Below are 23,784 nucleotides of genomic sequence, written 5' to 3' on the forward strand. Positions count from 1 at the left end.
GCTTTGCGGAAGAGTGAACAGAAAAAAGCCATTGCTTAAAGAAAAAAATAAGCAAACACGTTTGGTGTTCGCCAAAAGTCATGTGGGAGACTCCCCAAATATATGGAAGAAGGTACTCTGGTCAGATGAGACTAAAATTGAGCTTTTTGCAAGGAAAACGCTGTCTGGCGCAAACCCAACACCTCTCATCACCCTGAGAACACCATCCCCACAGTGAAGGATGGTGGTGGCAGCATCATGCTGTGGGGATGTTTTTCATCAGCAGGGACTGGTCAGAAATGAAGGAATGATGGATGGTGCTAAATACAGGGAAATTCTTGAGGGATACCTGTTTCAGTCTTCCAGAGATTTGAGACTGGGACGGAAGTTCACCTTCCAGCAGGACAATGACCCTAAGCATACTGCTAAAGTAACACTTGAGTGGTTTAAGGGGAAACATTTAAATGTCTTGGAATGGCCAAGTCAAAGCCCAGACCTCAATCCAATTAAGAATCTGTGGTATGACTTAAAGATTGCTGTACACCAGCGGAACCCATCCAACTTGAAGGAGCTGGAGGAGTTTTGCCTTGAAGAATGGGCAAAAATCCCAGTGGCTAGACATACCCCAAGATACTTGCAGCTGTAATTGCTGCAAAAGGTGGCTCTACAAAGTATTGACTTTTGGGGGGGGGGGGGGGGGGGGGAGTGAATAGTTATGCACGCTCAAGTTTTCTGTGTCTTATTTCTTGTTTGTTTCACAATAAAACATATTTTGCATCTTCAAAGTGGTAGGCATGTTGTGTAAATCAAATGATACAAACCCCCAAAAAATCAATTTTAATTCTAGGTTGTAAGGCAACAAATAGGAAAAATGCCAAGGGGGTGAATACTTTCGCAAGCCACTGTAAGTAGGGGTATCTGTACTTTACTTTACTATTTATACTTTTGACTACTTTTACTTTTACTTCACTACATTCCTAAAGAAAAGTATGTACTTTTTACTCCATACATTTTCCCTACACCCAAAACTACTCATTACATTTTGAATGCTTAGCAGGACAGGAAAATGGTCACACACTTATCAAGAGAACATCCCTGGTCATCCCTACTACCTTGGATCTGGTGGACTCACTAAACACAAATGTTTAGTGTGTAAATGATGTCTAAGTGTTGGAGTGTGCCCCTGGCTATCTGTAAATGAAAAAAAACAAGAAAATTATGCGGTCTGGTTTGCTTTAATCATTTTCTATTAATGGTATCTTCTTTTACTCAAGTATGACTATTGAGTATTTTTTTACCACTAAAGCCAGGGTAAATCTACACAAAACACAGCCGTTATTTAAAGTGTTTGGAACCATTTCCATGTTTGACCGCTATGTTTTATGGGTATTATGACTCATACAGTAGTACTCTATTAGCATGCTGTGTTACCTGCTTTGGTGATGGTTTGATTTATATTCCCATACTGTAGTTATTGATCCTCTCTCTTCTTCTCTTTTCTGTCAGGATGTGGAGCGCTTCAGTTTCTCCTCTGGCTTCGAAGAGGGCAGGGACAGGTGTCCCTACGACCCAGCCAAGGGCTACACCGGCCTCCTTGTGGGTAAGAACCCTAATCTACCCCCTGGGCTGCACTATTTTGCCCTAACCCACTGCTAAGAATGGACTGAGAGACACTCTTCTATCCCCTGTTCTGTGTTCTATCTCTCTGATCCCTCCGGTCCTGATTGCAGACGGTGAGATGTTCTCAGCCTCCCAGTATGAGTTCCGCAGCTCTCCGGATGTCCGTCGGAACTTCCCCTTCCCCAATCTGAGGACAGAGGAGGCCCCCACCAGGTGGCTGCTGGGTAAAGACAGGCTCACCCATCCGTTATCTTATAGACATTGGTTTCATTTTGTGGCTTGATCCCATAGACATTAAAACCAGTAGATAGTGATAGCACTGACGTCATCCGCGTATTCCTATGGAAAACTCCCGATGGCGCATGAAGCCGGAAGCATTTTAATTTGAAACGCGCCATATTGCTGAATGGGGCTGAATGGCACCAAAAAACTCACTAAGGATCATGGTGAAAGTGGCCGTAACTAGCAAAGGATCATGGTCGATATAGTCCTGCCTGATAGAGTTAACCTTAACGTCTATGGAGCCTTCTAGTAGCCTGCTGGCCCGTGATTGGTCTGTGTCAAATGTAGTAGTCAGAATCACTATTTAATTAAATATCTCGATTTGTAGCGAACTTAATTCACCTTGGGGATCGAATTTGATCATAATAAACTCATTTTAGAGGCCAAAACGGGCATCTACATTTTTTTTTCTTCTGCCAATCGGAATTTATATAGGCTTTCTAGGGCAGACTAGGGCTTTTGGCACCAATAGGTTGCTTTGCAGTAGCTGACCAACAGAGCTCTTGACTTGACTTCAGCCAGAAATTCGTTGGTGGGTGGAGAAGTATTTTTGTAATAATAATGTATAATTTTTTTAAATGTTGCTCAATCTGATTGGGTGGGCCTGGCAGGGCCTGGCTCCCCAGTGGGTGGGCATGCCTACGCCCCTGAACCGAACACTGAGGGCCTGCTTGATCCCTACAGCTATGCAATTTTAGAATACCAATGTAAACTGTAATTTTGATGAATTATACTACAACTATATGGTACTAAGCAGACCTGGGTTCAAATACATGCATATTTAAATATTTGTATATGAAATACTTATTTTCTGTGTATTTGAGTATTTTCAAATTTACTGGCAAAATCAACTACTTTTGGGGTCCCCTTGGAATGTCCTATACTCATCTTAATTTTCATGCAAGGCAAACTGGGTGGGGGCTTCTATGGGTACAGTATTAGTATTTGAAAATACACTACTTCAAATAGAGTTAGTTGTAAATACATGACAATACATTCCAATTTCCAAATACATTCCTTTAATATTCAACTACTTGTATTTTCAAATAAACTTTGTCTAAATAATTGTTTTGAAATGTATTTGAAACTAATTAAAATGCAGTAAATATTATCAAATCTAATTATTTGAACCCATGTCTGGTGCTAAGTACTGGCTGAAACATAGGGCTTTTAGTATTCATTCCTTCATAATACAAGATCTGCCTTCACCTTAGCATTCTCAAATGTATATGCTGTGGCCATCCTTGCTTTCAACCTACATTATCTCTGTACCAGTAGGTGGCATGGTAGGAGGGTTACAATAACATTAATCTCTCCATAGTATGTGCTTTTCCAGGAGTTGGACAGAATGTACACAGTGTGATGATCTGTGTTTTGTTATTGTGTGAGCAGAGGCGGACTTTGTGGGCTCGGCGCTGCTGAAGGAGAGCGTCAACAGCTCGGTGGGCGATGACGACAAGATCTACTTCTTCTTCACGGAGAGGAGCCAGGAGCAGATGGCCTACCCCAGCCAGACCAGGGTGGCACGTGTGGCCCGAATCTGCAAGGTAGGCCTGAAGGGGGACATGTGTTATGGCATTAGCGGTTGCCCAACTCAATGGAGAGAGAAAGCGGAGAAAGGGCTCAATGGCTGCAATGGAATGAATGGAACGGTATCAGACACAAGGAAACTCAAGGTTACTTGCGTAACCCAGGTTCTCTGATATTATGAGTGAGATATCTCACATGTGGGATTCACCTCGAAGAACCAATTACACACGTCTGTCGGAGACAAACAGGTCGGTGTGGCAAATGAGGTGAGCCCCTCCCCTCATTATAAGGAGCCACTTGCCCGCCCTCTGGTCATTCCCGAGCATGCCGAACTTCCTCACACTCTTGCGAGTAGGGTGAGATATCTCACTCATAATATCAGAGAACTTGGGTTACGCAAGTAACCTTGAGTTCTCTTTCAATTTTTTGTTTTGATATCTCATGTGGGATATGGCCAACTCCCATATCGCAAACGCTCTCCGAAGCCAGGTAGTCTCAACGAATCAACCCTCAAAGACCCCAACACTGAGGACAGTGTGTGCGCAGTGACGTCAAGCTGGTAGAACCTGATAAAATAGGTTGCCCAACAAGCCGCAACACACATTTCCTGTAAGCAGATGCCCTTGAACAGTGCCCAAGTGTTAACCATACCTCTGGTGAATTGAGCCCACAGGCCCTCCGGAGGCTGTAACCCCTTGCTATTATAGGCCAATAAAATACCTTCCACAATCCAATGTCATAACCATTGGTGAGAAAGGGGCCTCCACTTGCAGGTAGGTGCCCAGGACACAAAGAGTTGGTCGCTCTTGCGCAAAGCTCTCGTTCTTTCCAAGTATATGCGCAAAGCCCGTACTGGACACAAAGGATGCTCTTCTTCCGTAGAAGGGAAGGGTGGCGGGTGGAAAGCTACAAGCTCTAAGGCAAGACAATTGTAATCGCCGCTGACCTTAGGCATAAAGGCAGGGTTGGGTAACAAGGAAACCTTGGAAAAAACCCGGGCAAACGGTAGGCACGAATGGTGAACTGAAAGTGCATGCACCTCATTCACTCACTTTGCGGACGTAAGGGCGAACAGCGGCTCATCGAGGGGCTACCTTCTTCCCTCATTCTGACTAGTGTGGGGAGTATGAGACTTAGAGGAGGAAAAGCGTAAAGCAACACCCTCAGCCATGGGTTTGCCCGCTCCTCCACTTTGGTCGAATGCTCCTATCTATCCACGGATATGGTTTGGGTATGTTCACTGTAGGAACAACATCCTCTATGCACTTCCTGATGAATATACCCACTATGTCTAAAGGTCCTAGCCAGCGATTTCACAATACTGTGATGTCATCAGAGCACAACGCATGCTGAACATGGAATGAGAGAGAGCTCGGTTTGTTGTTTTTGAACGTTTCAGAAAAAGTGTTTTCTTGAATAATTCTATTTTTACTAGCCTACCTGTTTAATTTGGATCCCGCGATGCGGTTATCCTCAGTTGCCGGGTTCACTACAATCTGTCCCGGAATACTGCCAAACCCTAAGGTATGAAGAACTGTCATTGCTTGTCCATATATGTACAGTGGCTAGCGAAAGTATTCAACCCCCTTGGCATTTTTCCTATTTTGTTGCCTTACAACCTGGAATTAAAATGGATTTTTGGGGGGTTTATATCATTTGATTTACACAACATGCCTACCACTTTGAAGATGCAAAAAAAATTTTTGGGTCATACAAACAAGAAATAAGACAGAAAAACTGATAACTTGAGCGTGCATAACTATTCACCCCCCCAAAGTCAATACTTTGTAGAGCCACCTTTTGCAGCAATTCCAGCTGCAAGTCTCTTGGGGTATGTCTATATAAGCTTGGCACATCTAGCCACTGGGATTTTTGCCCATTCTTCAAGGCAAAACTGCTCCAGCTCCTTCAAGTTGGATGGGTTCCGCTGGTGTACAGCAATCTTTAAGTCATACCACAGATTCTCAATTGGATTGAGGTCTGGGCTTTGACTAGGCCATTCCAAGACATTTAAATGTTTCTCCTTAAACCACTTTAGTGTTGCTTTAGCAGCATGCTTAGGGTCATTGTCCTGCTGGAAGGTGAACCTCTGTCCCAGTCTCAAATCTCTGGAAGACTGAAACAGGTTTCCCTCAAGAATTTCCATGTATTTAGCGCCATCCATCATTCCATTAATTCTGACCAGTTTCCCAGTCCCTGCCGATGAAAAACATCCCCACAGCATGATGCTGCCACCACCATGCTTCACTGTGGGGATGGTGTTCTCGGGGTGATGAGAGGTGTTGGGTTTGCGCCAGACATAGCGTTTTCCTTGATGGCCAAAAAGCTCAATTTTAGTCTCATCTGACCAGAGTACCTTCTTCCATATATTTGGGGAGTCCCACATGTGTTTGCTTATTTTTTTCTTTAAGCAATGGCTTTTTTCTGGCCACTCTTCCGTAAAGCCCAGCTTTGTGGAGTGTACGGCTTAAAGTGGTCCTATGGACAGATACTCCAATCTCCGCTGTGGAGCTTTGCAGCTCCTTCAGGGTTATCTTTGGCAGGTTTGTTGTGGTGCCATATTATTTCAAATTGGATATAATGGATTTTAAATGGTGCTCCGTGGGATGTTCAAAGTTTCTGATATTTTTTTATAACCCAACCCTGATCTGTACTTCTCCACAACTTTGTCTCTGACCTGTTTGGAGAGCTCCTTGGTCTTCATGGTGCCGCTTGCTTGGTGGTGCCCCTTGCTTAGTAGTGTTGCAGACTCTGGGGCATTTCAGAACAGGTTGCATATATACTGAGATCATGTGACAGATCATGTGACACTTAGATTGCACAAAGGTGGACTTTATTTAACTAATTATGTGACTTCTGAAGGTAATTGGTTGCACCAGATCTTATTTAAGGGCTTCATAGTAAGGGGGTGAATACATATGCACGCACCACTTTTCCATTATTTATTGTTTAGAACTTTTTGAAACAAGTTATTTTTTTCATTTCACTTTACCAATTTGGACTATTTTGTGTATGTCCATTACATGAAATCCAAATAGAAATCGATTTAAATTACAGGTTGTAATGCAACAAAGTGCCAGGACCATCTCCTAAAGTTGATTCAGCTGCGGGATCGGAGCACCACCAGTAAAGAGCTTGCTCAGGAATGGCAGCAGGCAGGTGTGAGTGCATCTGCACGCACAGTGAGGTGAAGACTTTTGGAGGATGGCCTGGTGTCAAGAAGGGCAGCAAAGAAGCCACTTCTCTCCAGGAAAAACATCAGGGATAGACTGATTCTGCAAAAGGTACAGGGATTGGACTGCTGAGGACTGGGGTAAAGTCATTTTCTCTGATGAATCCTCTTTCCGATTGTTTGGGGCATCCGGAAAACACCTTGTCCTGAGAAGACAAGGTGAGCGTTACCATCAGTCCTGTGTCATGCCAACAGTAAAGCATCCTGAGACCATTCATGTGTGGGGTTGCTTCTCAGCCAAGGGAGTGGGCTCACTCACAATTTTGCCTAAGAACACAGCCATGAATAAAGAATGGTACCAACACTGCAAATATTGACTCTTTGCATAAACTTCATGTAATTGTCAATAAAAGCCTTTGACACTTATGGAATGCTTGTAATTATACTTAAGTATAGCATAGTAACATCTGACAAAAATATATCATAACACTGAAGCAGCGAACTCTGTGAAGACCAATACTACTCATTCTCTAAACTTTTGACCACGACTGTACTTACATTCAGTAATCTTGCTCTGATTTCTCATCCTAAGGGTCCCAGAGATAAAATGTAGCATAGTTTTGTTTGATACAATCCATCTTTATATTCAAATGTAGAAACTGGGTTCTACAGTTTGAACTCCTGCTGTGTCTGGCTCCACACCCACCCCGCCTGGCCATCTAGATGTGTGAAAGTTAGTGTATAAGCTAATGATCCATCATGTATGACATTCCTGAGAGTGTGTAAACTTATATTTTGTATTACCATATCATTTTTGTGTGTTCTCTATATGTACTTGAACATGTACCATTTGACCAATTCGTCACATTTGGGCAAACTTGATACAAAATAGTCCAGTATTGCAATGCTTCACTGGATCAATCTGAAACGTTGCACATACACTGCTGCCATCTAGTGGCCAAAATCTAAATTGTGCCTAAACTGAAATATTATTTTGTAGAACAAAATAATTAATAAAAAACACGTTTTTTTGTTTGTATTATCTTTTACCAGATCTAATGTGTTATATTCTCCTACATTAATTTCATATTTCCACAAACTTCAAAGTGTTTCCTTTCAAATGGTATCAAGAATATGCATATCCTTGCTTCAGGTTCTGAGCTACAGGCAGTTATATTTGGATATGTCATTTTAGGGTCCAAACCTTAAGAGGTTAATATATGTAGCCTTAGAAATAATGTTAATGAAATCAATAATTTACTAACATCAGATAACATTCATATATTAGCCATTTCTGAGACTCACTTAGATAATTATTTGGATGATACAGCAGTAGCAATACAAGGATATAACATCTACAGAAGATACAGGAATGCCTATGGGGGAGGTGTTGCTGGATATATTCAGAACGATATCCCTGTAATGCTTAAAGAAGATATCATGTCAAGTGTTATTGAAGTGTTGTGGTTGCAGGTTCACCTGCCTCATCTAAAGCCTATTCTTTTAGGGTGTTGCTATAGGCCACCAAGTTTTTCAATTGTTTTATTAATCAGTTACCCAATTAAGACAGGGGCCCCCAGTTACCAACGTGTGCCCCAACCTCCTCTCCTCTTCCCATCTGAAATATAGTCCTTTATTTTTATTACAATATTTTTATTTTTTCTTTGCCCCCCACGTGCCTGGGCCCAGGGGCTTCAGCCCCGGTAAGCCCCTGCATTAATCCGGCCCTGAATATGACCCAGGTTATCACTCAACCAACTAGAGTGCATACCAATAGTGTTGGGTCTGGTGACATCCACATGTATTGATCATATCTTCACTAATGCTGCAGAGCTTTGCTACAAAGCAATATCAGTTCCCATTGGCTGTAGTAACCATAACATTGTGGCAATGACAAGGAAAGCCAAAGTGCCAAAGATTGGGCCTAAAGTAATTTATACGAGATCATACAAAATGTTTTCTCAGGACTCTTTTGTTGAAGATGTAAAAAGGAGGAAATGAGGAAGTGAATCCAGATGCAGCACTGGATGTATTTGTAAAATTATGAGCTGTTAAGAAACTGTTAGAGCCCTCTGGATTGATGATTAATTGAAAAATTGTATGGTTCAAATAAATTATGCAAAAGAGGTGGCAAACAAGTCAGGCTGCTCAGCTGATTGGTTGACATACTGTAAATTGAGAAATGTTGTGACTAAACTTAACAAAAATAAGAATTCATGACATTACTAAACCAAGATAAATGACATAAAACACAATGGAAAAATACTTTGGAGTACCTTAAATTATATCATGGGCAGAAAACCCAATTCTCCATTGTTCATTGAAGTTGATGGGCCATTTATAGCAATACCTTTCGATATTGCCAATCAATTCAATTACTATTTCACAAGTGGAAAAACTCAGAAGTGAAATGACAACATTGAACAGTGAACCATCATATTTTGTATAAAATATCTAGTAATTAAAGAGAAGATGGAAAAAGAGATGGAAAAACGATTGTTATGATAAGAGATGGAAAAACGATTGTTATGATAAGCCACCAGGTATAGACAACCTTGATGGGAAACTACTGAGAATGGTAGCAGACTGTATTGCCACCCCTATTTTGGTATATCTTTAACCAAAGCCTGAAGGAATGTATGTGTCCACAGCCGTGGAAGGAAGCTAAAGTAATTCCCCATTGCCTAAAAATAGTAAAGCACCCTTTGCTGGCTCTAACAGCTGCCAAATCAGTTTGATGCCTGTTCTTAGTAAACTGATGGAGAGAATTGTGTTTGACCAAAGTAAATGCTATTTTTCAGCGAACAAGTTACTGCTGACTTTCAGCATGCATATACACTGAGTGTACAAAACATTAGGAACACCTGCTCTTTCCATGACATAGACTGACCAGGTGAATCCAGGTGACAGCTATGATCCCTTATTAATGTCACTTGTTAAATCCACTTCAATCAGTGTAGATGAAGGGGAGGAGACAGGTTTAAGAAGGATTTTTAAGCCTTGATACAATTGAGACATGGATTGTGAATGTGTGCCATTCAGAGGGAGCCAGGCACACCGGTTTGAGTGTGTCAAGAACTGCAACATTGCTGGGTTTTTCACGCTCAACAGTTTCCCATTTCAAGAATGGTCCACCACCCAAAGAACATCCAGCCAACTTGACACAACTGTGGGAAGCATTGGAGTCAACATGGGCTAGCATCCCTATGCAACACTTTCGACACCTTGTAGAGTCCATTCTCCGATGAATTGAGGCTGTTTTGAGGGCAAAAGGAGGTGCAACTCAATAGTAGGAAGGTGTTTCTAATGTTTTGTACACTCAGTGTAGAGAAGGGCACTTCACTTGTACTGCACTGACCCAGATGACAAATTATTGGTAAAAAAAAATGGATAATAAGATGATAGTTGGAGCTATATTGTTAGATTTTAGTGAAGCCTTTGATGTTATTGATCATACACTGTTATTGAAGAAACTCACTTGCTATGATTTTACACCACCTGCCATCACATGGTTGGAGAGTTATTTATCCAATGGAACCCAGAGAGTGTTCTTCAATAAAAGCTTCTGTAACATCAGATATGTACAGTGCGGTGTCCCTCTGGGAAGTTACCTTGGGCCGTTTCTCTTCTCTATTTTTACAAATGATTTGCCACTGGTCATACACAAAGCTAGAATGGCTATGTATATGGATGATTCTAAACTCTACATGTCAGCACCCAAAGCCAGTGAGCTCACTGAAATTCTAAATAAGGAGTTACAGTCAGTATCAGAATGGGTGAATAATAATAAACTGTTCTTAAATACATCTAAAACATTCTCTAAGACCTACTGTAAACCTTGTGTATAAACGGTGTGACCATTGAGCAAGTTGAGGACGCTAAACTCCTAGGTATAACATCGGATGGTCAATTATCATGGTCAAGTCATATTGATAAAGTTGTTGTAAAATGGGGATGGGAATGTCTGTTATAAAAATATGTTCTGCGTTTTTGACACAAAAATCAATTGTAGTAGTTGTTCAGGCTCTGGTTTTGTCCCATACTGTTCGGTAATATGGTCAAGCGCAGCAAAGAAAGACCTAGCAAAGCTGCAGCTGGCTCAAAACAGAGTGCATGCCTTGCCCAGAACTAACATCAACAACATGCTTGCCAGTCTTTCCTGGTTGAGGGTTAACGAGAGATGAACTGCTTCTCTTCTAGTTTTTATTATCATTACTAGTTTTTATGAGTATTACTGTAATGTAAATTCCAGTTTGTCTGCATAATCAAATAACATTCAGCTCAGACACCCATACATACCCCAAAAGACATGCCACCAGGGGTCTCTTCACAGTCCCCAAGTCCAAAAGGTATTCACGGCAACGCACAGTATTATACAGAGCCATGATGGCATGGAACTCCCTTCCATCCCCAATTACTCAAACAAACAGTAAAAGTACCTTAAAAATATATATATTAAACAACATTTCATGGAATGGCAGGAACTGTGAGGGGGGACACAGACACACAGACACACTTTAACACACACATAATTGTTTTAGTTGTACTGTTTGTACTATTTTTATTACTATTTTTAGTTGTATTGTTTGTATATCATTGTATTTTTAATTTCTGACACTCTTCCTGTCTTTCAGTGTGTCAGTGTTTTGTTGCTTGTAATGTTTTGTGTTTTTGTGTGGACCCCAGGAAGAGTAGCTGCTGCTTTGGCCAAAGCTAATGGGGATCCCAATAAACCAAAAAACCCAGAGACAGAGTTAGTGTATTCGTCGATGTTATTCTCAGAGGCGGCCCGGAACATATCCCAGTCCGCGTGATCAAAACAGTCCTGTAGCATGGATTCCGATTGGTCAGACCAGCGTTGAACAGACCTTACCACGGGGTGCTTCCTGATTTAATTTCTGCCTATAGGTGGGGAGGAGCAGAATGGAGCCGTGGTCTGATTTGCAGAAGGAGGGCTTTGTATCCATCTCGGAATGGAGAATAACAATGGTCTAATGTATTTTTCCCGTGAATGGGGCAAAATATGTGTTGGTGGAACGAATGCGGCCTTGGGATATGCTGTTTCCAATTTGTTCAAAGTCCCTTGTTTGCTCAAAGTCCAGAGACTGTACATTAGCAAGTAATATACTAGGAAGCGGAGGATGGTTTTCCCTTTTCCTTAATCGGACTAGAACCCCAGCACACCTTCCCCTTCTTCGGCGGCGTCTTTTTGGAAAAAGGGCTCCCGTGATGAATGGAACTGCTTTGGATCCAGCTCCGTAAAGTCAAATTTGTGGTGAGTAATCTCAGATCTGATGTCCAGAAGTGCCTGCCGGTCATAGGAAATAATACTATAAACTTTCTGAGCAAATAAAGTAAAAAAGAACACTAAAATAAACAAAAGACTGCAAAGTTGGCTGGGAGCTAGCAACAGGGCGACCATCGTCGGTGCCATCTTGTTTACAATTCAGGTGAATCCCAAATGTGAGATATCACAACACATAATTGAAAGAGAACCAGCGTCCTCCGATTTCTCCCTCCACTAGACTTTGCTTGTACAAGGGCTTTCTCCCGGAATAGCTTCCCTTCTCACCAAGACTCCAGGCCAAACCTGGAGGGTTGGCAACCTTATTTTGGATACCTATATTGAGTACTTGTTGTTTTCATTTCTGAGGAGAGGAGTACTGTGCATGTTCTTGGAGTTGGCTGTGTTTTTCATTCAAGTTGTGTTCTCACCCACTGAGTGAACTTCAGGTTGATTATTGTCCTCCTTGCGTCTTGGCTGCTTTCTGAGGGGCTTCTTGGTGTGCCACTGTTGCCAGGCAGAGTAGAAGCACACCCAAGCCTGCTCCAATGGTAGACTCCTTCTTTCTCTTCCCCCTTTCTCTCTCTCTCTTTCTCTCGCTCTCCATCCCACCCCCTTTCTCTATTTTTTTCTCTCTCTCCCTCTCTCTCCTCTCGCTCTCTCCCTCCCCCACTCTCTCCCTCCCCCTCCCCCCTCTCTCACCTAATTTCATTGGAGATCAGTGTCTCTCTATCAGAAACCACTCCTGGAGATACACTAGACAGTTTTTTCACTCCTCCTCCTCTCTCTTTGGCTTAGACATGTCCCCATTATTTCATGCTTGCAGTCCCCCTCTATCACAAATGCAGCTTTCTGGGAATGGGGACATGTCTGCTGCATGTGCCCACTCTGTGGTGATGGTGATGGTGGGGGGAGTAGAATGTGATGGATCCAGCCCTAACTGGGCCACAACAGCGTTCACATTAGTGCAAGCCAGACCAGTGGCACGCCACAACTGGAGGCTTGCCAAAGGTCAGTCTGTTTCTCAGAAAATCCCCAACCTCCTTTCCATTGTCAACCCACATCTACGGTGTACGGTCTACCGCACAGCCATCCAGTTGCCAGATGTGGCGTCCATGCTTCAGGCAGGCCTACTTGGCTAGCAGCCTATAAAGCTATCAGCCCTAGCCCCTGCATGGCTCCCATCATTTTTTTTTTAGACCAGTGCCAAGGGATGCACATTGTTCTCTAGTCCAGCACTAACATTTACATTTACATTTACGTCATTTAGCAGACGCTCTTATCCAGAGCGACTTACAAATTGGTGCATTCACCTTATAGCCAGTGGGATAACCACTTTACAATGTTATTTTTTTTTGGGGGGGGGGGTGGGTTGGGGTAAGGGGGGGGGTAGAAGGATTACTTTATCCTATCCCAGGTATTCCTTAAAGAGGTGGGGTTTCAAATGTCTCCGGAAGGTGGTGAGTGACTCCGCTGTCCTGGTGTCGTGAGGGAGCTTGTTCCACCATTGGGGTGCCAGAGCAGCGAACAGTTTTGACTGGGCTGAGCGGGAACTATGCTTCTGCAGAGGTAGGGGAGCCAGCAGGCCAGAGATGGATGAACGCAATGCCCTCGTTTGGGTGTAGGGACTGATCAGAGCCTGAAGGTACGGAGGTGCCGTTCCCCTCACAGCTCCGTAGGCAAGCACCATGGTCTTGTAGCAGATGCGAGCTTCAACTGGAAGCCAGTGGAGTGTGCGGAGGAGCGGGGTGACGTGAGAGAACTTGGGAAGGTTGAACACCAGACGGGCTGCAGCATTCTGGATGAGTTGTAGGGGTTTAATGGCACAGGCAGGGAGCCCAGCCAACAGCGAGTTGCAGTAATCCAGACGGGAGATGACAAGTGCCTGGATTAGGACCTGTGCCGCTTCCTGTGTAAGGCAGGGTCGTACTCTCCGAATGTTGTAGAGCATGAACCTACAGGATCGGGTCACCGCCTTGATGTTAGCGGAGAACGACAGGGTGTTGTCCAGGGACACACCTGATTCAACTAATCAAGGGCTTAGTTAGTTGGTAAGTTGGGTCAGATGTGCTACTGCTGGGCTAGAACATAAATGTGCATCCCTTGGCACTGGTCTACTTCCTCCAGTTTCCTCCAGTTAATTTTCGCACAGGCAGATCGTTAGGGTGCTATGCTGTGTCAGGATCCTTGTGTCTGTTGATATACAGTGGGGGAAAAAAGTATTTAGTCATCCACCAATTGTGCAAGTTCTCCCACTTAAAAAGATGAGAGAGGCCTGTAATTTTCATCATAGGTACACATCAACTATGACAGACAAAATGAGGAAAAAAAATCCAGAAAATCACATTGTAGGATTTTTAATGATTTTGTTTGCAATTATGGTGGAAAATAAGTATTTGGTCAATAACAAAAGTTTCTCAATACTTTGTTATATACCCTTTGTTGGCAATGACACAGGTCAAACGTTTTCTGTAAGTCTTCACAAGGTTTTCACACACTGTTGCTGGTATTTTGGCCCATTCCTCCATGCAGATCTCCTCTAGAGCAGTGATGTTTTGGGGCTGTCGCTGGGCAACACAGACTTTCAACTCCCTCCAAAGATTTTCTATGGGGTTGAGATCTGGAGACTGGCTAGGCCACTCCAGGACCTTGAAATGCTTCTTACGAAGCCACTCCTTCGTTGCCCGGGCGGTGTGTTTGGGATCATTGTCATGCTGAAAGACCCAGCCACGTTTCATCTTCAATGCCCTTGCTGATGGAAGGAGGTTTTCACTCAAAATCTCACGATACATGGCCCCATTCATTCTTTCCTTTACACGGATCAGTCGTCCTGGTCCCTTTGCAGAAAAACAGCCCCAAAGCATGATGTTTCCACCCCCATGCTTCACAGTTGGTATGGTGTTCTTTGGATGCAACTCAGCATTCTTTGTCCTCCAAACACGACGAGTTGAGTTTTTACCAAAACATTTTATTTTGGTATCATCTGACCATATGACATTCTCCCAATCCTCTTCTGGATCATCCAAATGCACTCTAGCAAACTTCAGACGGGCCTGGACATATATTGGCTTAAGCAGGGGGACACGTCTGGCACTGCAGGATTTGAGTCCCTGGCGGCGTAGTGTGTTACTGATGGTAGGCTTTGTTACTTTGGTCCCAGCTCTCTGCAGGTCATTCACTAGGTCCCCCCGTTTGGTTCTGGGATTTGTGCTCACCGTTCTTGTGATCATTTTGACCCCATGGGGTGAGATCTTGCGTGGAGCCCCAGATCGAGGGAGATTATCAGTGGTCTTGTATGTCTTCCATTTCCTAATAATTGCTCCCACAGTTGATTTCTTCAATCCAAGCTGCTTACCTATTGCAGATTCAGTCTTCCCAGCCTGGTGCAGGTCTACAATTTTGTTTCTAGTGTCCTTTGACAGCTCTTTGGTCTTGGCCATAGTGGAGTTTGGAGTGTGACTGTTTGAGGTTGTGGACAGGTGTCTTTTATACTGACAACAAGTTCAAACAGGTGCCATTAATACAGGTAACGAGTGGAGGACAGAGGAGCCTATTAAAGAAGAAGTTACAGGTCTGTGAGAGCCAGAAATCTTGCTTGTTTGTAGGTGACCAAATACTTATTTTCCACCATAATTTGCAAATAAATTCATAAAAAATCTTACAATGTGATTTTCTGGAAAATATTTTCTCAATTTGTCTGTCATAGTTGACGTGTACATATGATGAAAATTACAGGCCTCTCTCATCTTTTTAAGTGGGAGAACATGCACAATTGGTGGCTGACTAAATACTTTTTTTCCCCACTGTAAATGATTAGCCACAGAGCATGTGTATTACAATCAACCAGAGGGGCTGTTCACAACATCACCACAACCAAAATCTCTTCAGTCTTAGACTGCCATGCTTTTCTATACCGGCTGCTTGTACCTTGTTTTGTCTTCTCTCTTTGTATACTGAACAAAGCTATTGTTTCTTGATGGAACATCACTTTTTATGTACAGTACCTGTCAAAGGTTTGGACACACCTACTCATTCCAGGGTTTTTCTTTATTTGTACTATTTTCTACATTGTAGAATAATAGTGAATACATCAAAACTATGAAATAACACATAAGGAATCATGTAGTAACCAAATAATTGTCACCCTTTGCCTTGATGACAGCTTTGCACACTCTTGGTATTCTCTCAACCAGCTTCATGAGGTAGTCACCTGGAATGCATTTCAATTAACAGGTGTGCCTTCTTAAAAGTTAATTTGTGGAATTTCTTTCCTTCTTAATGCGTTTGAGCCAATCAGTTGTGTTGCGGCAAGGTGGGGTTGGTATACAGAAGATAGCCCTATTTGGGCTCAATTATTTCAAGAACAGCTCAAATAAGCAAAGACAAACGACAGTCCATCATTACTTTAAGACATGAAGGTCAGTCAATCCGGAAAATGTCAAGAACTTTGAAAGTTTCTTCAAGTGCAGTCGCAAAAAACATCAAGCGCTATGATGAAACTGGCTCGCATGAGGACCGCCACAGGAATGGAAGACCCAGAGTTATCTCTGCTGCAGAGGATAAGTTAGAGTTACCAGCCTCAGAAATCGGCAATTAACTGCACCTCAGATTGCAGCCCAAATAAATGCTTCACAGAGTTCAAGTAACAGACACATCTCAACATCAACTGTTCAGAGGAGACTGCGTGAATCAGGCCAACATGGTCGAATTGCTGCAAAGAAACCACTACTAAAGGACACCAATAATAAGAAGAGACTTGCTTGGGCCAAAAACACGAGCAATGGACATTAGACCAGTGGAAATCTGTCCTTTGGTCTGATGAGTCCAAATTTGAGATTTTTGGTTCCAACCGCCATGTCTTTGTGAGATGCAGAGTAGGTGAACGGATGATCTACGCATGTGTGGTTCCCACCGTGAAGCATGGAGGAGGAGGAGGTGTGATGGTGCTTTGCTGGTGACACTGTTGGTGATTTATTTAGAATTCAAGGCACACTTAACCAGCATGGCTACCACAGCATTCTGCAGCGATACACCATCCCATCCAGTTTGCGCTTAGTGGGACTATAATTTGTTTTTCAACAGGACAATGACGCAAAACACACCTCCAGGCTGTGTAAGGGCTATTTGACCAAGAAGGAGAGTGATGGAGTGCTGCATCAGATGACCTGGCCAATTGAGATGGTTTGGGATGAGTTGGAAAAGCAGCCAACAAGTGCTCAGCATATGTGGGAACTCCTTCAAGACTTTTGGAAAAGCATTCCAGGTGACTACCTCATGAAGCTGGTTGAGAGAATGCCAAGAGTGTGCAAAGCTGTCATCAAGGCAAAGGGTGGCTACTTTGAAGAATCTAAAATATAACGTATATTTGATTTGTTTAACACTTTTTTGGTTACTACATATTCCATATGTGTTATTTCACAGTTTTGATGTCTTAACTATTATTCTACAACGTAGAAAATATTTTAAAAATAAAGAAAAACCGTTGAATGAGTAGGTGTGTCCAAACTTTTGACTGGTACTGTATGAGTAATGTGTGCTGTTTTGTGTTTGTTTCGTTTGATTTGTTTACTGTGACTACTATATTTTCTGAAGGATAATGTACTGAGGCTGGGTATAAAGATATTTTTTTAATTAAAGATAGAAATGAAGAGCAACCCACTGGGCACAGACGTCAATTCAATGTCTATTCCACGTTGGTTCAGACAGTATGTGCCCAGTGGTGATGTATTAAAACCCCGCCAAACAAAGAGAGGAGAAGTCTCTGCTCTAAATGAGGTGCACAATCACTCTATTTAGGCTTCTTCTCAATACCATCGCCTGCGAGCGCTTCCTCTGCTGCTGCCCGAAATGCAATTAGAGTAAATATGCACACTGTGAGCCAGAACCGAACACTCTCATTCAGTGGTACTTGGTACTGCTTCTAGTGTATAGTGGGGGTTGTGTGAGTGAGTGTGTGTGTGGGGGAGGGGGGGGGGGGTATACAGTATGAGTGTGTGGTACGCGTATGTACAGTTGAAGTCGGAAGTTTACATACACCTTAGCCAAATACATTTAAACTCCGTTTTTTCACAATTCCTGACATTTAATACTAGTAAAAATTCCCTGTATTAGGTCAGTTAGGAGCACCACTTTATTTTAAGAATGTGAAATGTCAGAATAATAGTAGAGAGAATGATTTATTTAAGCTTTTATTTATTTCATCACATTCCCAGTGGGTCAGAAGTTTACATACACTCAATTAGTATTTGGTAGCATTGCCTTTAAATTGTTTAACTTGGGTCAAACATGTCGGGTAGACTTCCACAAGCTTCCCACAATAAGTTGGGTGAATTTTGGCCCATTCCTCCTGACAGAGCTGGTGTAACTGAGTAAGGTTTGTAGGCCTCCTTGCTCACACAAGCCTTTTCAGTTCTGCCCACACATTTTCTATAGGATTGAGGTCAGGGCTTTGTGATGGCCACTCCAATACCTTGACTGATGTCCTAACCGACTTGCCAAAACTATAGCTTGTTAACAAGAAATGTGTGGAGTGGTTGAAAAACAAGTTTTAATGACTCCAACCTAAGTGTATGTAAACTTCCGACTTCAACTGTATGACCATGAGTAAACCTGTGTTGATGTGCTTGTGTGTGACTCTGATGACCTGTTTATCTCTAACCTCGCTCTCCTCCCTCCAGGGTGACTGGGGGGGCCAGAGGACCTTGCAGAGGAAGTGGACGTCCTTCCTGAAGGCCAGACTGGTGTGCTCCGTCCCTGACTACGAGCTCCACCTCAATGTGCTGCGTAGCGTCTTCGTACTGGAGGGCCCAGACGTACACAGCACCGTCTTCTACGGAGTCTTTGGCCTGGAATGGTAAGACGATGGAGCAATGGGAGTTGTTGTTTACCATCCTGATACTGGCTAATTGTCTACTGCCTTGATACTGTTGTATGGTCATGCACAACTTAGTATGCGGAGATTTGTGGTCTGTTGACTAGTGTAAGTAGATAGTAGTTTGTTGAGAGGCTGCGGTAGGGGCATATGAATGGCAATGTCAAGCGAAGGTATAGAATAGCTGGCAGCAGGGGTGTGTGTGTTTGTGTTTTGTGCTGATATGCAGAGTCATGCTGCATCCAACTGTCCTAAGGGGACTGAGAATCAGATGGAGGGTAAAAACAGCAAAATTTAGCATTCTCTCTCTCACGCTCACTGGCTCTCTTCTCCTCTGTATTAGGACTCTCTCTCTCCCCCTCACTCGTTCTCACACTGTCTCACTCTCTCCCCCTCCCCCATTTATATCAAGCTAAAGTGCGCCTTTGTGAGATAAGCCCTTGGGCAACACTGTATTACTCTGGGCAGATACCAGAAGTCCTATGTCATTTTCTTCACTGGGTTGGTTGTGAGGGGCTAACAATACAATAGGCTTTACAGTGACTCAGACAGGCTTATCATACCTGAAGGCGAGATATTTCACCTGATTCCCACCTACTAGCACAATTTGTTTCCATATACAGGACAAAACAACTCTTTCTTTCCTAGGTACTCCCCAACAGAACTTTATTAATGTCATGTGGCTTAGAGTTTGTGTCCCAAATTACACCCTATTTTGACCAGACTCTATTTGGTTCTAGTGAAAAATAGTGTGTCATTTAGATACAGTCATCCAGTATCAGTCTTTCACCCAAGCATGTTGTCAGAGGTAGTTAGAATTATACCAATACGATTGTGAGCACATGCAGGGCCAGCATTATATATATTGAAATATTGATCATTTATTTGACCGAGGAGCACACTGACTGAAAGACGCATCAATCTCAGATAAAGCATCCGAGCGAGTGAGACAGCGCCCCTCTGTCTCAGTATTTGTAGACCATGTCCCGTGTAGCTCAGTTGGTAGAGCATGGCGTTTGCAACGCCAGGGTTGTGGGTTCGATTCCCACGGGGGGCCAATATGAAAATGTATGCACTCACTAAGTCGCTCTGGATAAGAGCGTCTGCTAAATGACTAAAAAAATGTCATACTATTTCTGGCCAGACAGCATCAGATATATGGGCTACATCTAGTAAAACAGAGGGGTGCTGTTTTGCTTTCTCCGGTGAGAGAGTTTCAGCAGAGAGGAAGAGAGGAAGAGAGTGGGCTCACTCTCACCAAAATCTGTCCAGAATAAGCCCAATGCGTTTCTATGGGCATAATATGCAGATCTAAGCCTTCCCGCCTATGGGACAGCGACTCCCATTGTTAGGGCGGAGACATAAGCCTCTCGTGATTATATACAGATCTCTGGTTTCAGCCTCTTGCGAATTGGAAAGAAAAGTTGGCGGGTGCACTGTTACGATGCTGGTTTCCCCTTTCGGAGTGCTCCGAAAGCAATGAGTATGTATGTGTCTGGTTTCTCTGTCCTGATAACGAAGGTTACGTATGTAACCACGGTTATGTGAGCTATATGGCTCACTACAATATATTGGTATCACTCCGCGGCGGAGGGATACATCCGGGGTGAGGATTTACAGATTTACTCCCGTGTACACCTGTGTCACGGCTGGCGTCCGGCCCTATACAGTTGAAGTCGGAAGTTTACATACACTTAGGTTGGAGTCATTAAAACTCGTTTTTCAACCACTCCACAAATTTCTTGTTAACAAACTATAGTTTTGGCAAGTCGGTTAGGACATCTACTTTGTGCATGACAAGTAATTTTTCCAACAATTGTTTACAGACAGATTATTTCACTTATAATTCACTGTATCATAATTCCAGTGGGTCAGAAGTTTACGTACACTAAGGTGACTGTGCCTTTAAACAGCTTGGAAAATTCCTGAAAATTATGGTTTTAGAAGCTTCTGCTAGGCTAATTGACATCATTTGAGTCAATTGGAGGTGTACCTGTGGATGTATTTCAAGGCCTACCTTCAAACTCAGTGCCTCTTTGCTTGACATCATGGGAAAATCAAAAGAAATCAGCCAAGGTTCATCCTTGGGAGCAATTTCCAAACGCCTGAAGGTACCACGTTCATCTGAGATGTCTCCTAGAGATGAACGTACTTTGGTGCAAATCAATCCCAGAACAACAGCAAAGGACCTTGTGAAGATGCTGGAGGAAACAGGTACAAAAGTATCTATATCCACAGTAAAACGAGTCCTATATCGACATAACCTGAAAGGCCACTCAGCAAGGAAGAAGCCACTGCTCCAAAACCGCCATAAAAAAGCCAGACTACGGTTTGCAACTGCACATGGGTCAAAGATCGTACTTTTTGGAGAAATGTCTACTGGTCTGATGAAACAAAAATAGAACTGTTTGGCCGTAATGACAATCGCTATGTTTGGAGGAAAAAGGGGTGTAGCTTGCAAGCTGAAGAACACCATCCCAACCGTGAAGCACGGTGGTGGCAGTGTCATGCTGTGGGGGTGCTTTGCTGCAGGAGGGACTGGTGCACTTCACAAAATAGATGGCATCATGAGGAAGGAAAATTATGTGGATATATTGAAGCAACATCTCAAGACATCAGTCAGGAAGTTAAAGCTTGGTCTCAAATGGGTCTTCCAAATGGACAATGACCCCAAGCATACTTCCAAAGTTGAGGCAAAATGGCTTTAGGACAACAAAGTCAAGGTATTGGAGTGGCCATCACAAAGCCCTGACCTCTATCCTATAGAACATTTGTGGGCAGAACTGAAAAAGTGTGTGCGAGCAAGGAGGCCTACAAACCTGACTGTCAGGAGGAATGGGCCAAAATTCACCCAACTTATTGTGGGAAGCTTGTGGAAGGCTACCCAAAACGTTTCACCCAAGTTAAACAATTTAAAGGCAACGCTACCTAATATTAATTGAGTGTATGTAAACTTCTGACCCACTGGTAATGTGATGAAATAAATAAAAGCTGAAATAAATCATTCTCTCTACTATTATTCTGACATTTCACATTCTTAAAATAAAATGGTGGTCCTAACTGACCTAAGACAGGGAATTTTTACTAGGATTAAATGTCAGGAATTGTGAAAAACAGAGTTTAAATGTATTTGGCTAATGTGTATGTAAACTTGTGTACAACTGTATATAGACCCCATGGCCGCGAGACACGTTGTCTACATCATTTTTGAGGCGCCTCTAGCACCGTAGAGGATTGGAGTGATCCATATATCTCACATAACCATGTTTACATACGTAACCTTTGTTATGTTTCACTATATTGGATCACTCCAATATATTGGTATACCCGTACCAGATTTAGTCGGTGCTAGAGGGACCTGGCCAGCCAGCTGTGAAGTCCAAGTGCGGAACCGAGACACAGGGGCCGTCAATGTGGATGGGGGGTCCCGGCACAGTCCCCGGAAGGTGAGGCGACGCCCAGGACCGCTGAACCAACCGCAGAGGGAGGTGCCACATTTACCCGATAGTACCTTGCCAAGGTGCAAGAGGAAGCCAAGTCTAGGTCCAAAAGGCTTCTCAACAGCTTCTACCCCAAAGCCATAAGACTCCTGAACAGCTTATCATGGCTACCCGGACTATTTGCACCCCCACCCCATCACACCCAAGGGTGTGTCAGGGGTCCTGCCGGGGCCCGCCTCTCCTCTGGAGCCCCGAGCGCCTAGGTCCCCCAGGCACATCCCTATGGCGGTGACAGTTAACAGGTTGTTGCTTCACCGCACGCTTTGCCCCTCTCCACTGTCGTCCCTCAGCACGAGGTGATGGGGCAGGAGAGGGACCGCCCCCCATCATTCAGGTGCAGGTGGGTGGTGACGGTCCTTCTGCCTTGGACCCGGGGCCCGAGGAGGCGGCATGAACCGTCTCAGGGTCTCCCGGTCCCTATGAACCGTATCGGTCTGCTCTGGAGAGCAGCTGGCAGACGGGATTGGGACAGCCAGAGATGGTGCCAGGAGGTAGCCACCTGTGCCATGGCCCGTCTGTTGGCGCGGGCCACATCCCTCTGGAGCAAGGAAAGCAGGCGAGACACCTCCATCGCTTCCTGGAGAAGCTCATCTGTGCTCTCCTGCAGCTGGGGCAACAGAGTCTGCAGGTAGGCCTGCAGCAGCATGGTCGCATTGGTAAGGCGGCCAAGAGAGCAGAGGGACCCATATGTGGCTTTCAAGTCCACATCAAAGACTCTGGGGGGTCCCGGCTTCAGTCACGGGTTCCGCCCTATAATCTCCCGGTCCAGGAGGACCAAGGCAGCTATCATGGTGTCCATGGTCAGGTACTCCCGGAGGCCGAGTGACTCCGCGCCCGCAACATAACTCCATGGTCAAGTCTCAGCTGTGAGTTGGAAGCGCCCCCTGGCAGAGGCCCAGCTCTCCTCCAAGGCCTCGCAGAACTCAGCAGAGATGGGGACAGATGGAGAGTCATCACTGTCCACCAGTTTAATGTCCAGTACAGTGGCTTCCCAAGTGAGTAGGCTCCTCATAGCCTCTCGAGCCACTGGGGGGCGATTATGCCCCGCTGCCTGCTTCTGATTGCCTGTCAGCCTGGTACAGCCTATCACTGGCCAACAGGGAACAGCTGTCGTCGCCACCGAAGCTATCAACCTCCTGACGCAGGGCATGCGCCCTCCGCTCAAGGTGGTCCCAGCGGTCCGACTCCTGCCCCCGTCCAGACCTGGCAGCAGATGGGCTCTGCCTGCGGTGGCTCCGGCCATGCTTCCTGGGAGGGGTACTGGGCCCAGTAGAGGGACTAACAGCTCGCTGGCGCACCACTCCTGAGGGAAGGAGCTCGTCCCCACCCTGAGCCCGGCCGACCAATTTGTGCATGGCCTCCAATCGCGCCAGGCGCAGGCGTTCTGAGAACACCACACAAAACAGGCATCCAGTAGGGTGCTCCACCACCCTCTCCGCGTGGCTCAAAGCCAGGCAGTGCATACACAAGGAATGTGGATCACCAGGGGGGATGCCACCATCACACCTGTCACAAAGGGAAACCACAAGCTCAGCCAAGCCAACAA

At 44.2% G+C, this 23,784-nt stretch overlaps 1 protein-coding gene across 1 annotated transcript in view; it reads left to right on the forward strand.

The window, feature by feature from the left end:
• LOC311101016 (semaphorin-4G-like) overlaps positions 1-23,784 on the forward strand; it is a gene marked incomplete at both ends in the record, with an annotated part of 58,758 nt that overhangs the window by 24,574 nt on the left and 10,400 nt on the right. Inside the window, 4 exons of the mRNA XM_084142023.1 lie at positions 1,486-1,579; positions 1,710-1,823; positions 3,274-3,428; positions 18,545-18,720. Coding sequence (XP_083998149.1) covers positions 1,486-1,579; positions 1,710-1,823; positions 3,274-3,428; positions 18,545-18,720 — 539 coding nt within the window. The remainder of the gene's footprint in view (positions 1-1,485; positions 1,580-1,709; positions 1,824-3,273; positions 3,429-18,544; positions 18,721-23,784) is intronic.

The sequence above is a fragment of the Coregonus lavaretus genome, assembly GCF_964263955.1.
Source record: "Coregonus lavaretus genome assembly, chromosome: 25".
NCBI lineage: Eukaryota > Metazoa > Chordata > Actinopteri > Salmoniformes > Salmonidae > Coregonus > Coregonus lavaretus.